The sequence below is a fragment of the Acartia tonsa genome, chromosome 10, assembly GCF_053477335.1.
Source record: "Acartia tonsa isolate MP-2025a chromosome 10, ASM5347733v1, whole genome shotgun sequence".
NCBI lineage: Eukaryota > Metazoa > Arthropoda > Copepoda > Calanoida > Acartiidae > Acartia > Acartia tonsa.
In genome coordinates, this window is record NC_137269.1 from 11780965 (window position 1) to 11808797 (window position 27833).

Below are 27833 nucleotides of genomic sequence, written 5' to 3' on the forward strand. Positions count from 1 at the left end.
TGCATAAACATTAAACATTAAACATATGTCTAATTAAACACATGTTAACAATGTTAATTTTTGTACATATTTATTTAGATGGCTATAAGTATACAACCCCCCCCCCCTTCCCCAACGTATGTTTATATAATGTAGAAATAAAAAAAATTCTTTCCTTAAATAGGCTTAAAATATTAGTTGCTGAAATTACATAAAAAATGGGTGTACAAGGGTGTACCTATTCTCAAAGTTTTATAACTATTATGTAATTAAAATTTAAAAAAAAAACTAAAATTTACATTTTTGTAAAAACATGTTATTCTTTATATTGGCAACCACATATTTTTCACACAAGGTTGTAACCGCAGTATTCATATATACATGTTCATAATTATACTGGGTTAATTACAGAAAAAAACATGAAATTTTAAAAAAATGTGTCGACTGACTGCGTGGCCATAAATAGGAATAGTCATAGCTAACATATTATCTATAAATAGTTTAATGGTATTAGACAAAGAAGCCATTGCTGTTATATTATCAAGATTCACACATTGTTTTAATAACATTAGAGCTAGGTGTTTTGTCTCAAATTCTATGAAATGAAAATAATATGTAAGTAGTGATAATATTTTATAGCTTTTTAAATCCCACACTCTTGTTGAATGTGTTATTTTAAGGTTAATAATAATCACACACATCTTCAACTAAATCAAAACAAAGTTTATTAAGACCGTTCATGTTAATGAAATTTTAACTGAAGCACAATTATAGCTAGAAACGCAAATATTCATAGAAAATAGCATTATTTGCTATTTTTAGTTTGTGCGTAGTTGTTGTTTTTAAGTACAATTTTATCAACAGAAAATATTTTTAAATTTTTTAATTAGGACCTTTTTCCGAAAGAAAACTCTTAAAAAAGGGATGGGTAATCCCACATTTTCATGATGTCACATGGCTGATTTTTTAAAAACACTTTGTGAAGCTTCCCTTTTTCATGTTGAATTGGTTAGTTTCACTTTACTTTGTTTTGATCCGGTTCTAGACAGGCGTGTTAGGAAACAAGGAAATTAAAAACAACACATTTTAACTTTTTGCAAATTATGAATATTGTTTTATTAGTTTCAATAGTCAGACAATTGTACCTATTGTTATTTTTATACATTAATTTTACGTAAATCAAGACTTAATAGATAAATATCAATTTAATCTGCCCTCAAATTATAATAAACAAAAATCCAATTTTAAAAAGACTTGCTTCTAATATTTCCTTTCATTTCGTTCTAATTTTATTCTCCAAAACCATTATCTACTTTATAAAGTTTTGCCCCCATCCCATTGAACATGCCCCACTCAACCATTCTTTCTGGTTAAGAACATAGAGCAAAGAGTGTTTAATTGAGACTTTAATCTTTTATTATTGAAAGCCTTGTATAAGCAAACGACTAAGTAGTTATCCTTAAAATTCCGCCTGTTTCTGGACAAAGTTATTCTTATTTAATTGTATTTGAAGCCTCAAGTCAATGTGAATCCTTATCTATTAATTCACATTACCTAATTTAGTGTTATGTCAACAATTATAGGTGTAGCAAGTGCATATATGCTTGTTACTTATGCCATAAATTCATCAATCCATATATATTTCAAACAAATTTGGCATGTACATCACATATATTACTACAAAACCGCTAATAAATTAAAATTTCAAATATTTATTTTTCTATTAAAAATAAAATTTAGTAAAAATTAATTTATCAGCAATTGTACTAGTTCATTTTACTTTGATTATAAAATTAAGCCAGCATACAACTTATTTCTTGTTATACCATATTTTTTCCATAAGATTTGTCCATCTATGGGTTAAGGAAGTTTGAATAAGAGGAGGGGTTAATAGGATTGGTTAATAAATGTGTGGGAACGGTAATTGAAGAAGGAATTAAGTATATTGCATATTACATTTATTAAGCATTAGATATTCCTTAGATTAATACACATGTAAAAATATTAACTTTTTGTTTGAAAATATATAACTAGATTTATTTCAATAGGAATATTTAAACATTTTTTAAAGATACTATTTGACAATAGGAAATTTTGTAGTTCAAAATTTTTCTTGTGATACTATATCCCTGTCCCCCTGACTGTTAGCTTTAGATAATTCCAAAACTTAATGCATGCAACAGCAGAAACAAAGGGATAAGACAATGGACGATAAATTATTCTTTCATCAAAAACTTATGCTTTCGTAGATTATAGGATGTTTAACTATTTTTCTTATTTATAATATTTTGGGGAAGGATTTATTTATCGTCCAATCGTCCACCCCTTTCCCTGTTGCAATGGGCAATTACATTACACTCATAACTTATTATAATAGACATAAAAAATAATTTATGAAGATCTATTACGTTTAGGAGTTGCACGTTGTTTTGCTAAAAACCTTTTTGCAAGATTTTTTGATAATTTTATGTTTGTGATCCCTCAAAGGATCAAAATATTACTTCCTTTAAAAGCAAAACTCATAGTATATTAAACTACACACAAACTATGTGTTTTGTGTCAGCTCTGTCATCTATCTCTAACTCAAAAAAATTGTGATCATTTAATTGAAAGATTTGAATGTGTAAATAATATGTCCATTGTTATATGGATGCACTTTATAAGCATGTTGTTCAGTGTTCATATCCTTTTAAGGATTAACCTCCACACTAGATTTATAACAATAATACTATCAGGGACAAAGGTACATAGGGGTTGACATCTTGAAAAAGTTGGCTTCATTTAATGATTACATCTTTTTTTTAAACTGTTTATAACAAGACACTCTCTAAATTTTGTATGGGTTACTTCAAATGAAAAAAGAGCTTTTTTTAATAAAAAGTTTTTCCAAATATGTATTCTTCTATCCCTTTTCATCCAGTATAGAAATATTCTGCAATAACAGTATTCTAATGTAATATAAGAGATATATTTTTGAAAAAATGTCTTTCTATTTAGAATATGTGCTTATTTGTAAATCTATATCAAATAGACAGAAAGACACGATGACATAGTGAGTGTGTGATAGAGTAGGAGTTGTAGAGTAGCTTCCATACTGAAAAGTTATTTATTCCTAATGATTGATTTTACTTAGATAATGTATAAAAGTATTTATTAACTCAGAAGTTTATAATAGATAATAATCGAAACACATTTAAAGTGATTAGATTGTAAATACCCAAGAAATATTGAAATTGGACTTCAAATTAGTCAAATATGTGTATATATTAAATACTTTAAGCTTTGAATTGTTTTAATCTTTTTTCTAAATTTAAAAACTTGAATTCAATATCCCGTTAAAATCTTGCGTGTTATGTAAGAAAATAGCCCAAAACTAGGATCAAAGATTTAGCTAAGGCATACAAAGACTGTGCGCTGTAATTTGAAGGGATTATACCGTATATTCTATGTAACATGAAGCTATTAATCTCATCATTTAAATCTCGAATGCTCCTGCCTGAATTCCCATATCTTTCTTCCACTTACAAAGAGTGTCTGTATACATTTATTAAGTTTTTTTTGCCTTTTCCACAAATTCAAAAGACTGTCTGTTTGTCATAATTAATTAAATCTGTTTTCCTTTATAGGATGCTTTTGCATTTTTTTTTAGTTTAGGATCTTGTTTATTCCAAATTGTAACTTTCGTTCGATCTATGCAGTTTCTACATCTGTACATTAAGTGGCAGTTTGCTTATTCCATTTCCAAGGGCTTAATTTTGCATGAAAGCTAATCTTTTTCTAAAACTAAAAAATGGCAAATCGTCTCAAAAATCTTCAAAAACATTTTAAATCTATCTTAGTAATATTAGTTTTAGGACAAATATGTACACGTATAGTCTTTTTCCTTAAAACTGATAAAATGGACAGTCTTTCTGAGACAAGCAATAAAAATGTTTGCTGCAAATGTCCTAAAAAATATTTGGACACGCCGAAACTTACATTAAAATGGTCAAAAAACATTTACCAAATCGATAATACACATTTTTGAAATCTTTATTGGGGGATATTTTAAATCCGTATTTTTTTGGTAAATGCATGAACTAAAAAACAAGGTATTCTTCCCAGTCCGTTATTTTTTAGATGAATTTCAAATAAGGAGGGGGGGGGGGTAGTTTTTCATTTCTTTGTTACTTTAGTTTAGATTAGTTTATATTGGGTCCCTGGTAGCCCCGCAGGGTTAGGCGAAAAAGGGAAAGGAGGTGGGGGGGGGGTCTTCAGTGCTCGTCGGGTACTTTAGAGAAAAGCACATGAAATACAGTTATATAGGCGGCAGTTTATTAATTGTTTAATGTTATAAGTTAATTTGGCCAATCCCTTAAGGCATTTTTACACAAATTTGAAAATCGTGCACAACAAAAATTGATGAAGGCAGAAATGATCAATTTATAATTGATCAATAAATAGATTAATCAATACTTCTTTTATATAAACTGTAAAAAGGCTTCATCCATTTTTCAAGCAAATTAAATTGCTATATACCCTTTTTTTTAATTGGCACAAAAACTAGTGTGGCATATAATTAACCTCTTCCACCTTTCAACCCATTAATTTGAGGACTATGTCATATTTTGACAATTATATAATGTAGTACTGTCGGTAAAATAATTTTTTGTGTGTCAATTTTCGCAATTACACAAATTTTTTTCTTAGTAGTGCAACTACTCACATATAAAATTTGGTTCTTTGTAATTTTATATTCTGTTCTTAAATTATCTACATATGGATATCTTTGTCCTTGTTTTTGTTAAAAATAATGTTATAATTTGCAAGGAAATGATAAGAACCGGACATTTCCCATAAGGTTCTCATTGGTTATACAGCCACCTATCATGCAAGGCCATTTTTCATCAAAATTAAATGGTTACATCACGATTATCAATTAAGGCATTCTTTAATTTATTGCTATTAGTTTTTGCAAAAAAAAATTTAATGGTAAAAAATGTTGAGTTCAACTAAAAAAAATGGATATAGAATACGTGGATAATGTAATACGGGAATTGTAGTCGTCAATTTAGGTTGCTAACATAGTCTTCACATATGGGCCAATACGTTCCTCCATGATCAGAGGAGGGGATTTGGTAAATTCATAAGATGTAGTGGGGTTAGGGATATCGTTATATAAGCCAGCTGTAAGAAACATTTATCAGGGTATGCGAGAATCTGTCACAATGTCCACGTATTCTACATCCATTACTATACAACATTCAGCTAGAAGATATTATTACAATTATTAAAATTAAAACATATGTATTGCTTTTTATTGACAATTAAAAATCGTCAACAACCTATTAAATTGTTGTGAAGTTGTCAAACAATACAAAAATCGTTTTTGCATCTAATGTGGGTGGACAAGTCTGTGATGCAGTTGGAATTTTTTTATTACAGTCCAAAAAATGTTTAACATAACAGTTTTAAATGGTCGTGTAAAATCTGGTTTGGGTCGACTTTGTAGCTAGATTCAGGAAGGAGGGGGGGGGGGGACATTTGGCTGTTTATTACACTAGTCCCCAAAGTCTTATAATAATGTTTTCTTATTCGTTGACTTAACAATCTTGGCGATTTTATTGAATTTTGATTGGTTACTTCATTAAGTTGAGTCTCCAAACATTCCAACTACCAATTGTAATATAGAGAAGGGGTATTTTTGTATATCATCATAGATGACGTACATCAATATCGGCCATTGTCTTATCCCTTTAGATTACTGGATAGTTATATTTTAGGTTAATTTTTATCTAAAATTCACAATTGTGATCTTAACAGAATTTAATGGTTATAAAGTTAAATTTTGCTTACTTTTTGTTACACAAGCCAAATAAAAATATTATTGTAATGGTTAACGGGTCTGATGTTGTTAAGTAACATCACCATGACATGAGTGTATCAGCCACCCAAAAAATGTGCAAAAAAATTGCAGCTTTGCAACATGTTTAATGCTCAACTAAATTGCACTAAACTTCCTTCACATAATATATTACGACCCCAACTCCCCCCCCCCCCCCCACCAACCAATCCCTGCCCTAAACCCCGAAACGATTTTTTTACACATTCAGTTGAGTATTGCATAATTCTAACAATTTGCAATACATCACTTTAAAAGTAATTTGGCAAAGGAATTCATTTTTTTGTGGACTAATTTTTCTTCCTTGTTAAAATTCGACTACAGATTATTTAAACATACTGTAGGCCCTAGTTCGAAGGGATAAAATAAAATAAAATTACAATAATTTTTTTATTTATAGAAATTTTTAGAGAAATTGTTTTTCCTTTAATTGTTTGATTCAGAAATGAATTAAATATTGATTGGCAGTACCTAAACTACCAAATTATTTGTGTGTTAATGCCAGATAGGGTATTGTTTAAATTTTTAAAACTCACCCCAAAAAACTGTATTTAATGTTGATGTACAATATTCGCAAAATATTGTGTAATGATAATCTATTCTTATGACTCTACCTACATCATGATCTCATGACAATTATGAAAAGAATTGTCTGAATTTAATTGTCACTGTTTAAGGTTTGTGTGTGTGTGTGTGTTTGTGTGTGTGTGTGTTTGTGTGTGTGTTTAGCAGTTAATAATGAGCATGGTGCGAATTATATTTTTGCAAAACAACAAATAAATGAGCATTGTGCGAATTATATTTTTGCAAAACAACAAATAATATTAAGTATTAATAGAATAGAACAACACACAAATATAACAATTTATGACTATAGCATATGACAAAACCATAATAATGGAAAAACAGCAGAGATTTAAAGGGCTAAGATACAACCATAAAAATGATAAACAAAATAAAAAACTCTTGTAGATTATGATAATTGGTTTAAAACTTAGGACACTGCTAGTTTGTGCCTACCTATCAAGATCTTTTAATTTTAACAATTTTTATTTGAAAGCAATGTTAATTATTATTTATATTTGTTTTTAATGATAAGATCACAGTTTAAGGCCCGTTAAAAATTGCACGGAGAGAGGATAAGATAGTGAAGTAATAATTTGATGAATGAGATTATGAGTTTGGTGGGGGAGTTGGATTTATCATTACTTGGATATTATGCCAGATTATCCTGTACTTTGATAAAGTGTAACTTACAGCTGGCTAAAATTATGATTTCCCTCTACCCTCCATCCCCTTTACCCCATCTCCTCCCCTCCTACCAGATAAATGAACTAATCAATAAATGTTAGCAATCTAAATTGACGACAATGTTTTCCCACTGTCATAATATCCATGTATATTGTATATCCATTATTGTGGGAAATGGTTATTAAGGAAATGATACACAGTTATTATCTTGGTTTGAGTAGTTAATTACAAATTAACAATTTTCATGATCTTTAGGTTTCAATTTCTGATATAATAACATTTATATTAGGTAACTGGTTAATTTAAATAAAAGTATTTATTAGTTCATAAGAAGTAAAGGCATTAACACATTTTTAATGTTTAAATACTTCAGACAACTGTTTTAAAAACAAAGAAAACATCCATTTTACATACTCCGATGATTTTATAACCCCTTAGCACCTTTCAAGTTGCTAATTTGCAAAGGTTACTTACACCACATTATTGCTTTTTTTAAAATTGTAATTATTTGACTTGAAAATTTGCAAGATATGTTTCTATTTACAGTCAAAAATATATCTACATGCTTATTTATTGCTGTAATTGTATGTTACTTTTTATTGAGTTTTATTAAGGCTGCCCGTTCTTATGGACAATATTACCCTTGTTGCCTATTATACCCCCTAATATAATATTTTTTTGGAGTATTGTAAGTCTGTGTAACCCCTCAGGGGGTTGTCACTCAACATCATCACAATCCAAGTTTTTTTTCAAATTTTTTAGCATATCAAATCTCTGAATTTTTATAAGTATAAAATAAATAAAACTGTATTGATGCCCAAAATATTTTGATAATCTTGAATTGATATATTTATCATACAAATTTTTAACCCAAAACTAATCCTTTGTGAAAAAAATAAAAAGACCTAGAGTGCTACATTAGTAAAAATATACTAATCTATGACATTTACATTGTAAATTCAAGATAATAAAAATTAAAACTACAATTTTAAAATTTGTATGCATAATTTTTTTTGCATATTTATGAGGTTGACTTCTAAATTTTATTCAAAAATATAAAATATTTGTCAGTAACAAAACTGAAATTAAATTCCAAATGAGAGATTATAGATTAAAATTTAGATTATTACTGTAGATGTACAGGGATATAAAGCAATAAGATAATGGAAAATAATTTGATGTACATTACCATTGATGATTCACACAGTTCTGTAGATAACAATTAGTAGTTGAACTCTTAACTTAATGAACCAACCAATCAAAATTCATTTATAGTACCAAAAGTTGTTAAGCCAACAAATTAGAAAACGTTGGGGACTGGTATAAAAACAGCCCAATGTCCCCCTCCCTCCCTGGTAGATGTTGCATCTTCTTTTCCGGTGTTAAAACCCAGTTATCAAAATCAAATCTAATTCATATTGTCTCATTGTAAAATGATATCAAACCAAGGAAGGAGGGTCATTAGGCTGTTTATTAAACTAGTCCCCAAAGGTTTAGGATAACGTTTTCTTTTTCTTAACAACTTTGGAGACTTTTATTAAATTTTGATTGGTTGGTTCATGAAGTGTCCAAACGTTTCAACCACTAATTATAATCTACAAAAGGGGAAATTTTGTTTGCATCATTATTGAAGACGTATATTAATTTATTGACCATTGTCTTATCCCTTTAGATCCCTGATATCAACTACTAAGGCACCGCTTTCCGTTGGTAACGACGGTAAACAAAGATGACAAAATACATAAAACAAAGCTCCAAAAATCATTTTAAAAAGACAAATGATTAGATAGCAATGCTACTGGGAAGTCCCGCAGGGTTAGGAAAGTCAGTTCTCGCTTATTTTCATTAATCCAAATTATGGGGAGGTTTCGGTGCTCGGCAGGCACTTTGATGGAAAGCAACGTTTTGCTTTTAAAAAGAGAAGTAAGTTCATGATATTAAGGATGACTATTGATTTAAATAGTTTTATCATAATCAAAACAGTTAGATATTACAATGATATCTTTACTGGGTCTGATTTGCATTTTCAAAATGAAAAGAAATAAATCATCATGAAGATTCATAATAATTAAAATCATATTTATATAGATTACAAAGGTATAAAATTCTGTTGGGGGAGTAGTGTCCTTCCCCCTTCATTTCAAAAAAATTTAATTACAATTCCTCTTATTATTTTTTCACCCCTTGAATGACATTTATTATATCTCTATTACTCCTTCTCCCCCTCCCCCCCTCTCAATGTTAAATATGCATAAAATTTCCTTTATTTTTTTTGCGCCTGCCTTAATAGATAAATAATTTGTACATTTTTAATTGAAATAAATATGTTCTACTTTTATTTAACATAAATCATTTAAAATCGAACACAGTAAAAGTGTCGGACTGATTATGACGTAAATAAAAAAAATTGGCCAATGATACTAATGGTAAAATTTATAGTGGCCTCTCATTGGCAAATTTTTTTTTTACGTCATAATCAGTCCGACACTTTTACTGTGTTCTTTAAAATCTAGCAAAAAATCTTGATTTTATTTTGTAATAACTGTTAAGAAATTGGCATTATACCAATCACATGTATAATGTATAAAGCCCTATTAATCATGGACCAATTGCTTGCAGCTTTATTTTGATCAAATCATCGATAAAATATCCAGAATAACTGTTCAAAATATATCTTCATCAAAATCTTAATGGTCAATATCTGGGGGCCTATATGGTCCGAACCACTTCAGTGTGGTTTATGAAATTTGTTTTACAAAGAAATAGTTGTTTTATTTTTTTTTCTGAATGAAAGTAAAATATTTTAATTATTTTATTAAAAAAATGATGAAGTCTTAGCAAATTTAATGGCAGAAATTGTACTAGCAAGAGTTTTAATAATAAGGTTTTAAGATTCTGCTTTAGGCTAATAAATAGTAAAGCCAAAAGAGACATTTTACTGTAATGTTAACGAATGATCCATCTATAAAAAGAGACCCTAACCATATTATAATCCCACCACGACAGCCAACAATGAATTGAAAAATGAGGACTGTTAGACATTTGCAAGATTAAATCTTTGTATCCAAATGATGACAATATACTACAGTACATATTTAATTAAAACAGGAAGATAAAGATCTTTGCTGTGTTAAAGTTTTGGAATTTTTATACTGTTATTTTTTTCTTTTTCTGTCCCGTCAATTGTTATTCCATCCTTATATTAGCCGACAGAAAATTTATGGATGTCTGTCTAGAATAAAGCACTTTATATTGCCTGTAAAAAGATGAAAAATAAAAAAACTTTTGGTCAAACAATCCCGATGGATGTCATATTAAAAAAATGGATTATTCTTGTGTGACATCATTAGGGATACTTCGGCTAAAAGTTTTTTTAATTTATCCCATTTTTTAGGTACTATATAGAGCTTCGTCTAGAATTAAGTACAGATTGGCCCTTTTTTCTTAAATCTTCATTTATATGATGCTAAACAAACTTTTTAATATAATTTTTCTTGTTGCCCTGTTTGTCCAAAATTAAATGGATGGAATTTAATCTTTTGCAGACATATTTTCAGTCAAAATATTGCTTTTGTGTATAGTTCTTCAAGAGAATCCTTTTGTTATTAAAAAAAAACAATGATACCCCTTTTCAAATTGGCCATCACACATGCTTTAAAAATGTAAAAGTCATCTTTGTGTATAAAAAAAAGTACAAGCCCTTCAGCTAATTGTTAATCTCTGTGCGTTGTGCCTATTTAATGAATCCTTATCGGCAGACTTGAGTTGTTGTTTAGAAAGGCGTGGTTATATCACATCATACTTTTACTTTAAAAATTATAAAATTGTAAATGAATAAAAAAAAGCTTTTATAAAAAAAAAACCTCTAGAATTTTATTTCCGACATGCTTTAAAAAAGCCAGGCTTTGAATTGTTTCGAAGCTTTTTGTAGGCCACACCCCATTCATTGTTCCTTGTTATAGATTTATTGACCACTTTGGCATTGTATGCACGGATCATACCCATTATTTATTTATAGGCCTATCTTATTATGTACAGCGAAGCTACTTTATACAAGTTTCCTACTTTTTGTCTTTTGTCTGTAAAGCTGTTTTAAAAATTATATGTTTATGCGTAAGAGAATCATAAAGATTTATGCTGTCTAGTTTTACACTTGTTGTATTTGCTTAATGAACAAGTCCAAAATTGTAAGTGATTTCTGGATTCTCTTGCAGTGATAACTTTCAGAAACACAAATTATTTTTGACCCTCTCTTCAATTTTTTTTATTGAAAGTGTAAACAATCTTAAAAGGACAGTCTATAATAATATTATATTTGTTTTTTAAAGGACAGTCTGTAACAATATTTTCTTTGTTTCAGGAGTGAACAAGGGTGGAGTTCAGAGGTTTGGCAACCACCTGTATTTCTTCTCCTGGTTGGACAACGACCCAAGTGTCAGGTACCAATATTTTATTTAATAACAAAGCTACTCTAAAATTCCCTTTTTCTGTATGTCCGTAAGGCTATAAAGGAAATGTAATTTTCTCAGCTGCTATTTAATGTATACTGCTGAAATTATTAATAAAGATTCCCTGTACCAATGATCGTCCAGTATAAAAATTTACTTGGTCCGTCGTTCTGTCAGTCATGCTTTGTCTTTATTGGAAAAAGCCCTTTTAAACACTAGTGGACCACAAATAATCCCCCACTGAGCTTTATTAATTTTTGTTGTATAAACTTGATTTTAGCTCCTACGAGTTTATAATCTCCTGGGCTCTCTTCAACCCTAAAAAATAGCTTAATTACACAATTTTCAAAATCATATTTAAATTTGTCATATAAAAATTCTACAGTAATGATATGAAAGATGTTTCAAAATATTATGGGTGTTTCTATCAAAATTATCAAAAATGAATAGTTCTGAAATGAAAATTATAGTTATCAAAATTGGATATTTTATCTGTGCATTTGTTTCATCTTCCTTATCTAGTCTCATAGAAATATTACTTGAAACCAGGGCTCGACAGTCGTACGTCAAACACTTTTAAGACTCACACTCAACAATTTACCATTCTAAATATCAGCCAGAAGTCTTAACCTGGCCCAAATTTGCCAAACCCTCTTTAAAAATTTTTTGACAAAGCATTCAAACGAAATAAAAGCTTGAGGCTTCGTCTCAGCTGATATGCGGATGCCGAGCCTTGCTTAAAAAGACTCATAACACAAAGGTGTAAAAACATTTTTTTTCTTATTTGGCTTTTTATTTTTTATTGCTTGATAAACAAAGAGCAAAGGGTAAGAATAAAGAACCGTTTTGTGTCACGTAAAAGTTAAAGCAACAATAATAGTCAAAAGAAAAAATCTTTAAAAAAAGTTGTTCCATAATTTAAACAATGTCATGATCTTTGTTGGTAAGAAAAGAAAATGTCAAAAAAAAACAAAAGTCACATTTCTTACGGAGCAACGCGATTTTTAAAAAAGAATGAGGTTATGTCATTATGTCATGCTTTAAGTTGCTTTTCTTTTTTTCTATTGCAAGTGAATTCTAAAAATAAAAGTATTTTGTTATTTTTAAAAATTTTTGTTAACACTGTTTTCTCCTATTTCATTTTTTAACTATCTGATTAAAAAGATTGTTTTGACTATTAAGAGCTTTTGAAAATTGAAAAGCTTTTCAACTATGCTAAAATCACCCTTTCAATAATGGGGTAACAATTTTAATCTCCATGACAATATAACCTAAAAGCCACGTATAGACATTTTTTCTTTATCAAAAATAAAAAGGCCGGGCTTTTTAAAATGACAGTATCACCTAAAAGCCATGTATAGACATTTTTTCTTTATCAAAAGTAAAAAAGCCGGGCTTTAAAAATTGTAAATCATTTTTAAAAATTACTCTGTGTACCTGCAGAATCATACTGCAAAGTTAAAAATAAGATTAATGTTTCTATTTAATTTTTATTAGGATTTTAAATTTTATTTTTGATTATGCATATGTCAGAGTATATTTTTCAAAAATGCTTCGAAAACAGTTTAATAAGCTTCAAATTTTTTTACAAGTAATTAGATACACTTTTTTTCTTTAGAGGTTTTCCCAAAAAGTTGCACACCACTAATGACCCTTTATTTTAAATTTACATTTTTTTGTGCAAAAACAAGGATGACAACATCCATAAAAGTGAAACTCTGAAACGGTGTGATAGACGAACATTAACTCTTGTAAAGTGTCAGAACTGAATATACAAAATATAAACATAAAAGTTTTGTCAAAATTATACGTAAATTTGTTAAAAAACTTCTTAAATTCAGAATTCTGTTTAAGGACATACTGACATTTTTAGGACTTGATCATAGAGATGCTCAACTAAAAATATTGTACCTTATTGTAATAGGAATCAGTACTCTAGAAATCAGATCAATCGGATGATTATATCATATGATAAATTGTTATTAAAAAAGATAAAATCAATATATTTAAAATGGACTTACGGACATTCTGATAACGATTATAGTGTTGCTACGCTTTTCAAATCGTACCTAACAACTACAGGAATCATCATGCAAAGTTTGAAATCGATTGGATAATTATAACATGCCTAAATTAACGAAAAAAGCTATCCGTTACGGACGTACGGGCGGACCTACCCTAATTATAGAAAAGCTTCGCTTTTAATAAAAGGCACAAAAGAAGCTTCATTTTCCTTTTCTTACCCGCAAATAAAAAAAGGGGGTAACAAAGAGGTTTTTGTTGTTGGAAATTTTGTCAGAGGATATTATATCATAAATGATATGTTTTCTTTTCATAATAATTGAATAAAAACCATTGTTGCAAAATATTAAAAAGGTTAAAAGTTGTACAAATTGAAGGAATGCATGTTTTAATTTTTACTTTTGAGAGTTTTATGCCTCAAATAAACAATTTGTGCAGACAAAAGTAAAATAACCCACAATCTTTGTTTATTTTCTGCAGTCGGTAGTTTTCTTCTCTCTTAAGATTATTCTTTGTATTATTTCTGGTGGTTACCCTTAAAGTGCCTAGTCGAGCTCTGAAACCCCCTCTTATTTTTATATAAAATCAGAATAAGGGGAGAAAGGTAGTAAATTCATATCTTTAAGAGTTTGAGAACAGTCAAGATCTTTAATGATAAGTAATTGCATTTTATAAACCACCATAACAATATAAATTTTAAAAGTCTCAGTTGCAAAAAAATATATAATTCTGGCTTTCTAAGTTTTTCTTTGTTTACTTTATTATTTTATTTATGAAAAAGATGAAGAAAAAAGAAATTAGACTTGCTTCATTAGTAAAGCTAAATGACTTTTGATATTTTTGACATTAAAAATATTTTTAAATAACTATTGTTCATCTTATGACTAAGGTGATTTTAAAGACAATTTCTTTTTTTGTGTGTACTGTGCTTTGAATTTTATTTAGATAATTTTGAGAGCAAAGATACTCTGTAATACACTTTGTATGTTTGTCTGTCCGTAACGCTCCGTGGTAAATGTGAAGCATTCAAGATAGAAAGATAAATGAGCCTTCAGTATATAATTAATTTGGTCAGTCAGACTATCAGTCTTGCTGCAGAAATATAGATACTCATACATATGTAAAAGATTTTCTGAATTTTTCTATTCTTTTATTAATCTTATGACAACTGAACATTTATTCTTTAAAAAACGTTGTCCTAATTTCCATCCATGGTTTTTTTTCTTCGATACATATAAATCTATTTACCTATCTATTTATTGATTTGTCTATCTATCTATGTACCTTGATTGTTCCCATAAAAATGTTAATCTATTTTTCCTGCAGGAACGCTAAGTGGGATTGGTTCAACGCCAGAAACTACTGCAGAAAACGTTGCATGGACCTGGTGAGCTTCGAGTCTGCTGCTGAATACAACTGGGTCAAGGGATTTATCAATGGTAAGCAATATTTGTTCTTGTCCAGTATGGCTTTGACACCGATTAATATCCGTTGGATTGAAACCGGTTCTGAGCCAAACTAAAAAATCTTGGGAAGTTGCGGGTTTCGTATTTTTCTCCTATTACTAGCACTTGCGAGGGGCTCTAGCCCTGCGGGGCATATTTTCTAACTCTGCGGGGCAATTATTAACATTTACTTAAACTAGAATAACCTTTCAAAAGCTACTGTGAAAATACGATGAAATCCGTAACTTCGTTTTCTTTCCATGACCCAAATCTTGTAATGTTTCACAGACTATTTTACACGGATAATAAAAATAATAAAACTGTCTTTCTTATGATCACTGATCATCGGCAATGTTGTCCTCCATATTTTTTGTACTTTGCTAAATATGGATGTGACCTTTCTTGTTGTTGAATTTTTGCAGTGTGTAACAATTATGAAACGTTACTCTAATTTCAGCGTTGTAAAAAATAGGATGATTATCAAAATTGTTTTTACAAATGACACCAACATAATAACTTTAAATGTTGCTTTTTGGTAAAATTATATAAAATTGTAAATTCTAGAAAAAAAGTAGAATACGTAATATTACGGTATATTTCATTAAAGTAATAAAAAATTTACAAAAAATATAAAAAATACTCAAATGAATTCAAATCTCTAGAGTTCTAAAAAACCTAATCTAAAATTAAACATGGATGAAAACAATAAAATATTACGTTTGTTCATAGCCAGTATGGATTGCGACGGTTCGACTTATCGACATACAGACGGAAAATTAGGTTATAGCATTAGCCTTGCTACTAAAAACGTAAATTTATTTATTTATATATTTGTTAAATGGCTACTATACCTAATCTAAGTAGCAACTTGTTCTAATAAAAAAGCCAATTTAATCATGATACAATGACGTGGCAATTTTCACGCTCTTAATTCAAATAAAAGAGACCCTTCAATTCTTTACAAGTGCTTTACTTCACATGGTATTAGATAATAACAACTTTTCTTTTATACTTTTTCCTAGCGGCATCGCCCACAAAGGCCTTTTGGAGGTAATAAGGTGGGAGGGGGGTTAATACGACCCCCAATTCACCCAATATATTTGTAAATTTGCTCAGGACCTGAGAAGCTACATTGTACAAGGAGAACCATATTGGTTCAGCGGTTAGCGAGGCCCTTTATTACAGACAGACACAAATCCTGTTTCTTTATAGATTTTACTGTAGTCTGACTAACTGTCTTAAGAAAAATTCTCTAACTATTTAAGACAATAAGGAAAAAAATGACTATTGGTCCAATCGATAAAAATAATGACCAAAATATTTGATGAAGGTTTTATTGAATAGGTATAAGGGTTAGATATTTTGTCAATTCTTGATTAGTTGGTCCTAAATTCTTGATTGGTTGGTCCTAAATTCTTGATTGGTTGGTCCTAAATTCTTGATTGGTTGGTGCTAAATTCTTGATTGGTTGGTCCTAAATTCTTGATTGGTTGGTCCTAAATTCTTGATTGCTTGGTCCTAAATTCTTTATTGGTTGGTCCTAAATTCTTGATTGGTTGGTCCTAAATTCTTGATTGGTTGGTCCTAAAATGCAGTGTCAAAACTTTTTGTTTAATTTATAGCAGGGGTAGTTTTGTTTTTCATCATTTGGGATGTATAAAAAAATATCAACAATTGTCTTATCCCTTATAATCCCTGAAATACATATTGAAATGTACAGAAAGAAACACTAGCTGAACACATGATTAAAAGTATGGCTTTTCAAATGTCATGGAGACAGAATTTTAAAATGTCGACTTAAGAACTAACAAATTGCCATTTTATTGATGACATAAAGATTGTAATTAATTTAACATAGATTTCATTCCAAACTATATAATACTAATTGCTTCACCTATAGCCTCAAGGGGAGGACAGAGGAGGTCAGAAAAACATTCTAAAACCACCCCAGATAATTATAAAGCTATACTGAAAAGTACATCTAATTCGGAACAGGATCATCCGAGATCTTTAGCTTAAGAAAAAACAACAACTCATAATAGTTTCTCAGCCTTTAGCCTCTAGAAAAACAGCTTTAAACAACGTGAAGACATATATAAAGCTTACATAAAAAGGATAACCGATTCGAACCACCATTTTTAGATAACTTATTTGTTTTAAGTATCTTATTCCAAAAAAGCCCATGTAGTTACCATTGAGTGAAGAATTAAAAACTTTTATGAAGAAAAACTTTTCATTTTGTCTGTAACAACTGTCCTTAATCCTGGCATATTATAACCTTTGACATTTAAATAAAATCAATTTTAGGCTTAAGGGGCCCAGATCTAGTTTTGAGCGTGTGTGTGTGTGTGTATATGTACATTTGTGTTGTATTATGTGTATGTCATCTTTATATCTTTCATTTACAGTTAGGACCCAGTATTTAGGCAGACAAGGGACATTCAATCTTTTTGTTTTTTATATCGAAAAAAATCATGTTTTTGTCAATTTTGGATACTCATATTTTAAAAATGTTTAGTGAATTTATTCATCTATGTTGATAACGCATATATTATATAGAAATATAATGAAATCACATGGATAATACATTGAGCATTAAATTGAATTAAATCTTGAAAATTACACTTTCTGTATAATATGATTATTTTTGGATAACACATTGGACACTTGTATTAAAAACCAACAAATTAATATTTAAAAGAAATAAAGTTTTTGAGCCACGAATAAGAGAAACTGTTTTCTTCAAATTTGGAACCAATTTAATTCAAAAATCATTGTCCACTTCCTCCCTGGGTATAGTCAAATTTTTATTTGATTTAAAGTAAAAATAAACAAATCTTTAAATTATTTTTAATTTGACTTATATTAATATGTTTTAGTTAAAAATAAAAGCAATCATAAGAGTATCCTTCAAACATTAACATTTCCAATTGGGATTAAATTTAAAAGGGACAGTCTTGGTATCTAAAACTAAGTTATAACAAATAGTTTTTATTTGAATTTAATACATTTTTTAGACTTGGTATCTTTCTATGGATAGATGCAAATTTGTTAAGAGATAAATTATGCATTTATGTGCTCTATATAAGGTCACAGTAGGGTAATAGCTAGGCTAATGGCAAGGTTTAACCCCGGAATCAATAACTATGTTGGAATAATCTATATGTCATTTATGTAAGAGGTTTATTCTCTATAGGATTAAGGTACAGGAAAATTGGGTTTTAATATACTTCAATAAAAAGCTCGAAGCCATTCCTACAATGTAAAACTCTAATGATCAGTTAGAAGAAAAATCTTACTAATCTATAATTTAATAGTGGCTGCGCCTCTAGTATCTAGAAATTTCGTATTCAAAGAGAAGAACGCATAATTTTGGGTTAGTTTGGTTATCCCTTAAACTTAAAGAAGTAGGCGGTGTTTTAAGGGAGTGGATCCCTTTAAGGAAGGGGAAGAATAGGTTTAGCGAAGGGATTACTTCATATTTGTTGCGTGTGTATAAATTTTGTGTGTGGCTGTTCAAAATAATCTTTGCTGTTTGTACTGAATATTCATTGTTTTCATTAGGAGCAAAGTTATTTTAAGGTGGTAGTGGTTTCCCTCAAAGTTCCTACACCCTTATATTTTTATTAAATGGAAGAAAAAAAAGGGGGTGGTGGTAAATATGTTAATGTTTTACTTTAGTTCATATTTGATTTATTCCAATTTTGCTTTGTTTATTTCAATTTGTTCCTTACTTCTTGTTTCGTACATAATACAAGCTGTACACATACAAAACAATAAATTTGGTCGGTCTACTATGCATGTGGGTTGTTTGCTGGTATGTAAGTTGGGTTAGGTCTGTTGCAAGCCTCGCCCTGCCATTTATTATGCGCGGAGATACTCTATGATTGTGGCACATTCCATTAATTTCGTTGGTGCTATATTATAGGTTAGGGGAGATGATTCGTCTGTCTACTTTCAATTTTTTAAAGAGCAAGTTAAAAATTGAAATAGGGCATTTTTCTATGCTTGGTGGAGGGTGAAGGTATATACAGGGTGCGGCACATAAATCCGGACTTTTTCTAATTTGTAAACAAATGAACATAAAATCGTCAATTTTAAAGATTTTATCGAATTTTAAAAACTGAGAGGCAAAATAGGTATATAACTATTAGATTATTCAATAAAACCGCTAGTAGCCTCAATTACCGGCCCTACCCACCCCCTGAACTGCCCGCAGGCCCTGGTCACAATGTCCCTGTACAAGTTGGCGAAGTTCTCCTTGATAATGGCAATAGGGGAGGTCTTTGTGGTATAGGCACGTCTATTGGTGCATGCTTCAAAGTAGCTGTGGGTCAAATAGTCTAATGGATTAAGATCTGGGCTGCTAGGAGGCAACATTTCCTTAGGGACTTGAGTAACTGCAGGATCTAAATTCCCATCTTTCAAGCTACCCTTCGACACGGCGGCTCTTATCTGGGCCACAGTTGAGCTAGAACAACGTTTTATACCTTTTTGGAAATGGCATGAAGATTTAGCTAGGGTTGTCAGCGCAACTCATAGTCTAAAATGAGAATCAAGGTTCCATATGGGCCCCTGTAGACGAGAATCGTGAAATTTTCAAGATTTTTGGCGTTTTTAACATCTTACAATCTGCCACGTGTCAATTTGCCGGAGTACTATGGCTAAGCCAACTTGAAAAAAGAACTTTAGTAATTTCTAGTACCTAACTTATGTATCTAACAGTACCTTCAGCAAGTTTCATGAGCAACCTGCGCACTTCGAATTTGCCTAGTTGAACATATGCGCTGCCAGCTCGTAGTACACGTCCTACATCGTCCAAAGATTTTTATGGATAAAAAGGTCATTACCTAAGCTTTTCATAGTGGGGTCAAACGTCCTGATCGGTCAACTAGTCTTGGCGCTATGGCCGTTTTAAAAAGTCCGGATTTATGTGCCGCACCCTGTATGTACAATAGTTGTTAAACTTTCCTAAACTTATATGCGACTTCACTGTAAAGAAGAACCATATCGGTTCATCTTTTAGCGAGATCTTACGGTATACAGCAAGACATATAGACATCATTTTACTTATATATCAAGATTGCGATAAATGACAATATTGAACAGTTTATTTTTCAATTCAGCTTTTTTCTTAAATCTAAAAAAGCTGTTGTTTTTTGTCTCAATATTTCCCTTTAGGGTTTACTTTTATTTATTTATTGAATATGGATGATTTTTTATGATGTATCTCATTATAATCTATCATTCTATTTGTTTAAAAATCCTGTAAATTCAAAAAGAATGTATTTTATGCATATTTTGAGCAGATATGATGAATTGCCTTAGGACTCTTTTTAAATATTGAAATAATACTTAGACAGACACTAACAACTTACTTTATACAAGATAAAAGGAAAGGTAATAATATCTTAATCATTTTTAATCTAGGAATGGAAGGATAGTAAAATAGAACAAACCCATCCCAGGACCTTAGTTTATAAATAAAACAGCCTAAAACCAACCGGGCTACCAAAATTTAGAACTCAATCGGCTCAATGGTTAGAGAGATCTTAACTGACAAACAAAGAACCTTATTACTTTATATAATACTAGCGGCTACGCCCCTAGAGCTCTAGGGGCACTTAAGGTAGGAGGGGGAAAAATGGACCTCATCCCATTTTAAATTTCAGTTTCAAAAGAGTAAAAATTAAATATTTTTTTAGGGGGGAGTGGGTGAAGACACCCTCCTCAAAATAGTTTAAAACCCTCTCAGGACCTTTAAGAAGCTACCCTGTAAAGGAGAACCCGATCGGTTCAGAGGTTAGCGAGATCCTTCGCTACAAACAAACAGACAGACAGACAAACAAACATCGATCTACTTTGTATTATAGATTTATATTAATAGCGGCTTAGCCCTAAGCATCTGAGGGAGAAAATAGCCAAAAACCATCCTAACATTCATTTGTGACTTACTCGTACTAGACATTTACAAAATCTTTTACTTCAGACAAAATACCTTACTACTTTGTTATTTTCTTTTATATAGATATTGGCATTTTATATGACTTTTTTTCTGTGTATTAAGTTTACTTTCGAAGCCATTAAAAAAATCTTTGGGCAGATGTATTTAAATGACATTCTTCAAAATAGATAAAAAAAATATTCCATGAACCTATCAAAAGCTTAACTTTTAAGGAGAGCCATATCAGTCTTGAACTTTGTTAGATATTACAAACAGACAGTCACTCAGACAGATATTATTCATCAAGAATATTTTCAAAATTAGATAACTTATATCTTTCTCTCTGTTAAACAATCTTATAATAACTTGATTGAGAGGTAACTGTTTTTCTTTGCATAATTTTTTACCCACTCAAGTTCTTGAATAATCAAATCATTTGGTCCCTATAAGGTCAAATAAGTCCATTATTTAAATAATTTATGTGTATGTGTATGTAGATAGAATCTTGGTTTTAAATTATGAAACAAGGATGTTAACATCCATCTTTAAGTAGCGAAGTATAGCGACAAAAAAAGGAAAGCCGAAAAAAATGGTTTGAACAACAAGAAATCTTCACATTAAAATACCTCTAATAGCAGCCGAGAAACTCATATCTTTGCCAATATCTTTCATACAGATGTATAATTGAATTTTTAAATTAATAGGAGATTTAGAAGATAATTTTAACTGTAAAAGCTTGAAGGGCATAATCTAAAGTAATTAAAACATATGAAAATTAGAATTTACTTAATATACAGTGTTTTTCTCTAGACAATACAAGTTATTTACCGTCTTATTCATCTAATTAAACAACAACATTATTAGCTGAACAATAAGGCCATATGGATTTTAATAGACCTATTTATCAAGCTTTATTCATAAAAGTTGTGAACTATTTATTGCGACTGAACTGTTGTTACCATGGATTTAAACGGATAAGATAATGGAAGATAAATTGATATATATCCCAAATGATGATAAACAAAATTACCCCTTCTGCAAAGTACCCAGAGTTTTTGAGCAAATTAATATGATAACGTTGGTATATATCTTTGAGTACCAGTGTAAATAACAGTGCAATGTCTCCACCCTTCCTGATATAAAGCTTGTTTTATGCATAGATGGTTCTTTTTGAACACTTCTAATTTCATCGCTTGTTGTATTATTAATAAACTTTTATTTGATATACTTTGAAAATTTTTAGAAACAATGCTTTATAAAAATTTATAGAGCAAAAAATACCTTTTCGCGCTAGACTTGATATTCATACGTTAAATAATTATAGAATTTGCTGTATTTTATTTAAAACATTCATGTCTTTAGCAGCGAAGCTACTTTATACTTCACTTTGTATGTCAGTCGGGAAATGTGATTTTATCAGCTGTTATTAAAGATAGACTATTTTATATCTTACCAAAGACCATTCAGTATAAAACTTACTTGTTCCGTCAGTCTGTCGATCGTGCTAAAAAACCGTTTAATTATTGATAGGTATATAGAGATTTTGTGATTTTATATTACATTCTCTTATTATTTTCTTTTTATTTTCCTCTCCCTTTTTTATGGCCCCCCAATATCTACTCCATAATTATCTTGTCCATTTGTCACTCTGTGATGTTTTTGAGCTCGCTACTTATGGATAATGTCATCCTTGTTTATGTCTATTATATTAGTGTTGTAAAATTCTGTGTTTAAATGTATTTTTTAATAATTACCATTGTCTGTGGTCTATTAAACTATAGCAGTTTCAAATTAGCAATTATTGTAATTTTTCAGGTAATGTGCCCTATTTCTGGACTTCTGGCAGACTTTGTGACTTCGACGGATGCGACCGTCCTGATTTCTTTCCCAAGAACATTAACGGATGGTTTTGGTCCGCTAACCAGGCTAGACTGTCCCCAACCAACTCTACTCGTGCCTTCCATGATTGGTCTTTCACCGGAGGGTGAGTTTTCAACTATTTAAAAAGTAGTGATTCTTAGGATGATTAGACATTATCTACTAAGCTTAGCGTTTCCATTATGGCGACAAAATGTTTAATTTTGTCTAAATTAAACATCTTGGAGCAGTTTTCGAAATTTTTTTTCTTCTTATGACTTATAAATGATATTCTGTATCTTTCTTATAATCTGTATGTTCTGATAAATAAATAATTTAATTATCATTTTAGATTTACCCCCCACCCCCCTTAGAACATCTTGATAAAAAAAATATTATAATTTTTATTTTAGAATCAACCCCCCATACAGACAACCAGATAAATAACTAATCTAATTCTTATTTAAGATTCAACCCCCCACGCAGACAGCCTGATAACAGAGAGCAGATCCAACAGAATGGTAAAAATTTATTTCTAGAATATGGTCCCTTACATACTAAAATTTATTTATAATTGAGCCCCCAATGATATTAAACAAAAATTCATCTTCTGTCTGTATTAAGATTATTGGTAGAAAAGTATTGGCACTGCTAGTTTGAAACAACCAATCCAAATTTTGTACCCAAAGTTTTCCAGCAATCCCCAAAATATCCTTAAATCTACCAAGGGTGAAAGAAAAAACTAACTTAATAAGCAGCTTATAGTGCCTAAAATAAAATGACGTTATACAATACAAATGTTTAATGATAGGCCAATATAAATATACATTGTAATTTACAAATGGTAAAATAAATTCTTGCCTATTATTGGTTATTTGTTTTGTATGACGTCATTTTGTATTAGGCACTATATACTGCTTTACAACTTTATTAAATTTATACCTCATGTTGATAATCCCAACTTTTAAAGAAATATTACCTAAATTTATTTAGGTGATACTGAGTCCTGCATGGCTGTATTGAACAACTTCTACGGGGACGGAATCAAATGGCACGACGTTGCTTGCCACCACGAGAAGCCCGTTATCTGCGAGGATGTCGAGGGACATCTCAACTTTGCCAGACAAACCTTCCCCAACATTAGGATACCTTAAACTATCTGCTCATACTTTATATTTAATTTATTTATTTATTGTAGAGAATTTACCCTCTAAAAAAGCTTCCTTTTACCTGCCTTTTTGTCCAAATTTTGTACATAATTAAATTCCTTATTTTTTTCCTAAAACTGTGTTCCTTCCTATTGTACATACTATTAATTGTTTCCTTTGTATGTGTAAGTTTCCCCTGAATCCCTACCTTTATTTCCAAATTTCCCCGCATTTTGTTCCTTTTCCCCATATTTTCCAATTTTGGCTCTGTTCTACTCCCTCCTTTTCTTACAGTTCCCAAATTCCTTGTCACTTTTTATATAGCCAATTTTCCTTTTCCTTTTAATATTTTCCCAATTTATTATCATTTTCCTGTTCGTTTGTGTGTTTTCTTTTTCCCCTTACCATTTCATCTTTCCTAATGTTTCCCTTTTTTATTTGAAAAACCTTCCCATCCCTATCCTTCCTTTTTTCCCCAGCCTTCTTTCAACCCTTCCTTTTTACCTAATCCTTTTTACCTAATCCTTCCTAGCCTTTCTTTCAATCCTTCCTTTTTACCTAATCCTTCCTAATTCCATTCTAATTCCAGAATAATTTTATAGCATTTTTCTGATCTTAACCTTTCTCCAAATTTCTTTATTCTAACCCTTTTCCCAATATCATATTCCTCTCTTTCCTCCAATTTATTTTCCTCCTCATTTTCATTCCCTTTACTTTCCCTAACTGTTAATCCTCCCCTTCCCCATTACCTTTTTCCATACTAAAACATTCCCAAACTATTACCTTTCTCCTATTCTCTCTCTTTTTCCTCCCCTTTTCCCTCCCCTTTCTCTCCCCTTTATCCCTTTCCTTCACCTTTCCCTACTCTCTCCTTTTCCCTTCACTTTCCCTCCACTTTCCCTCCCCTTTCCATCACATTTCCCTCCTATTTTCCCTACCCTTTCCCTCCCGTTTTCCTCCCGTTTCCCTCCCTTTTCCCTCCCCTTTTCCTCCCCTTTCCCATCCTTTTCCCTCTCTTTTTCCCACTTACACATGTTTCCCTGTATCCCTATATTAAAATCCTTCCCTTTACAAGTCTGAATGTTTAATCTTACCAAGCCATGAAACAATGATACACTTCAAACCCTCAACTGTCTTGTAAGAAATTGATTCTAAGGTTTCAAAAAATCAAACAATTCTTTTCTGCCAAATGACATCTACACGACCCAAAAATGGGCATTTTAAACTTATTTATTTATTTATTAATAAACTTGTTAATGAAAATTGACTGTAATATGATATTTGTCAAATTTAAATAAATATAAAAATTAATTCACTTTTTATTTAATGATACATATGATTATTTTCTGATCTAAGTTGCGTGATTATCAGTCCGTTACATTAAAAAAAATTAAGTGTAACAAAAATTAAATTTGATCCTTTGAAAATAAATAGCTTCTGAATTTGAATTTCATATTTTCTTTGATTTATTTAAAATGGAGAAAAAAGTCTAAACCTAAAATATAGTCTAGATGTCGTCTTACAATTTAATCAAATGTAAAAAAAACCTAATTTCAAGCATTTTTTAAATTTAATTGATCCTTTTTTATTTTATTTTGATAAGAGGCGATCAATTAAAATAATCGCTCCTTATGGAGGGATGTCGTGAAAAGGACTATACCCTTATTTTGTTTAGCTAAGTAATTGATACTAGTTTTTCGGGGGAGGCAGTGAAGGTCAGAAAAATAGCATAAAACTAGGACAATATATTTATAAATCTCCCTAAAAAAGAACAACCCATATGTAAATGCAATTTCCGAGATATTTTGCTTCAGACAAAAAAACCTACTGCTCTACATTATAGGATTGGAATACTTACTTTAACAAAAATTTAGTTAAGTGAAGCAGGGCTCGGCAGCCGTATCCGTTTATTCTTTCTCGCTTATCAGCCGTTAAAACATTTTTAGCTCTTCATAGCCCAAGCCGAGCAGCTTATTTTTACAAAAATATCAAGCATAACGATAAAACAATCAATTCAGATGCAGCTAAGCTGTTAAAAAATGCGCGGCTGACGGTTGGCTTTGCTTCTAAAATGATAATAAATTTCTAAAAGCATTCCTAAATAACCTAGCTACAGGTGTCTAAAATCAGGTGACTACGGGATATGAGGTAATAAAAAATGTCTAATGAGTAATAACTTCCTTTATATCATATTACTGGCGGCTACGTCCTAGAGGCGTCAAGGGGCACTTAAGAGTAGAGGAGGGAGACGGAACTCAACCTTTAATTCTAGTACTAAAATAATAATAAGCAAATCCTATATATGAAACTTCACTGTAAAGGAGAACAATGTCGGCTCAGAGGATGATTTTACACACAGACTGATACACATCTTTTTACTTTTAAAGATTACTAGCGGCTTCGCCCCTAGCCTCTAGGGGCTTTGCCCCAAGAGGTTAAATCAAACCAATTTTTCGCATTTTATATTTAAAAGAATTTTTTTTTTTTTAATTTTACGGGAGGAATTTTTTTTTTTTTTTGGGGGGGGGGTTAGTCGACCCCACTATTTTAATTCTAGTTTTAAAAAGAAAAAAGAAAAAAAATTTGGGGGGGGGGGGTAATTTTAATTTTTTTTTTTTTTGGGGGGGGGTTGGGGGTGTCCCCCCCCCCCCAAGAAAATAGTTATAAACCTTCCCGGGACCTATGAGAAGCTACCCTGTAAATGAGAACCCGATCGGTTCAGCGGTTAGCGAGATCCTTCGCTACAAACAAACAGACAGACATCGTTCTACTTTGTATTATAGATAAAATGACAATTATTTTGTTTGTCCGTTAAATTTATAATGCAGAAAAGCCTTCCAAATGATAATATTTTTTTTCATAAAACTGTATCCCTTAAATTGTGAATAAAACCTAATCTATAATTGTATTATGTAAAGAGGACATATTTAGTTTTACTTCCGCCTTTCACAGTGAAACTTCCTGTCTTCTATTATCTAGGTTTTATATATATACGTTGTAGTAAGGGCAGGACACACCTTTATACATACATTAATATACACATATATTTTTTCATAATTAAGGGTTGTCCGTCCGCCCGTACGTCCGTAACGGTTAGCTCTTATCGTTAATCAAGGCATGTAATAATATTCCTATTGATATCAAACGTTGCTTTATGATTCCTGTAACAGTTTGGTACAATTCAGAAAGCGTATCAACTTTATAATCATTTCCAGAAAGTCGATATATTCATTTATGTCCGATTCTTGGTATTTTTCACAGTAGCTTTTCTCCTATTTCTAGCCCCTGCGGGGGGCTCTAACCCTGCGGGGCCAATTACCTAACCCTGTGGGGCAATCACCTAACACAATATAACCTAACCTAACCTAAAATAACATATAAAAAGCCATTTTAAAAATACGAAGAATCGCTCCTTATGGAGGGATGTCGTGGAAAGGACTATACCCGAAAAATGTAATATTTCTAATAATCAGATAACCTATTTATAAATACTTTTATTAAATGAGTTAATCCTGTAACTTTTCATTTTTGTATGCGCGGCAAAATGAAGTTTATATAAACAAGGATGACAACATCCATAAAAGCGAAGCACTGAAACGGTAGGACAAACGGACATTAACACTTGTATAATGTTAGAACTGAATAATCAAAACATAAATGTATAAGAGTCGAAGCAAAATTGTATATAAAGTGTTGAAAAACTGCTTGATACAGAATAATGTTTATGGACATACTTACAATTTTAGGACTTGATTATAGAGTTGCTTTGCTTATGATATTGTACTTTGTTGTCCCAATAATAAGTATACCAAAAATCAGATCAATCGGATTATTGTTAAAAAAGAAAAAAAACAACAT

At 30.7% G+C, this 27833-nt stretch overlaps 1 protein-coding gene across 2 annotated transcripts in view; it reads left to right on the forward strand.

Moving 5' to 3' along the window:
• Positions 1–25286, forward strand: part of LOC145329401 (uncharacterized) — a 63766-nt gene extending 38480 nt beyond the window's left edge. For both annotated transcript variants that reach the window (XM_080173503.1, XM_080173501.1), the window contains 5 exons: positions 11472–11550; positions 14908–15020; positions 22786–22954; positions 23296–23348; positions 23821–25286. In XM_080173503.1, the coding sequence (XP_080029629.1) occupies positions 11472–11550; positions 14908–15020; positions 22786–22954; positions 23296–23348; positions 23821–23981 (575 nt within the window). In that variant the 3' untranslated portion in view covers positions 23982–25286. The remainder of the gene's footprint in view (positions 1–11471; positions 11551–14907; positions 15021–22785; positions 22955–23295; positions 23349–23820) is intronic.
• The last annotated feature ends 2547 nt before the right edge of the window (positions 25287–27833 follow it).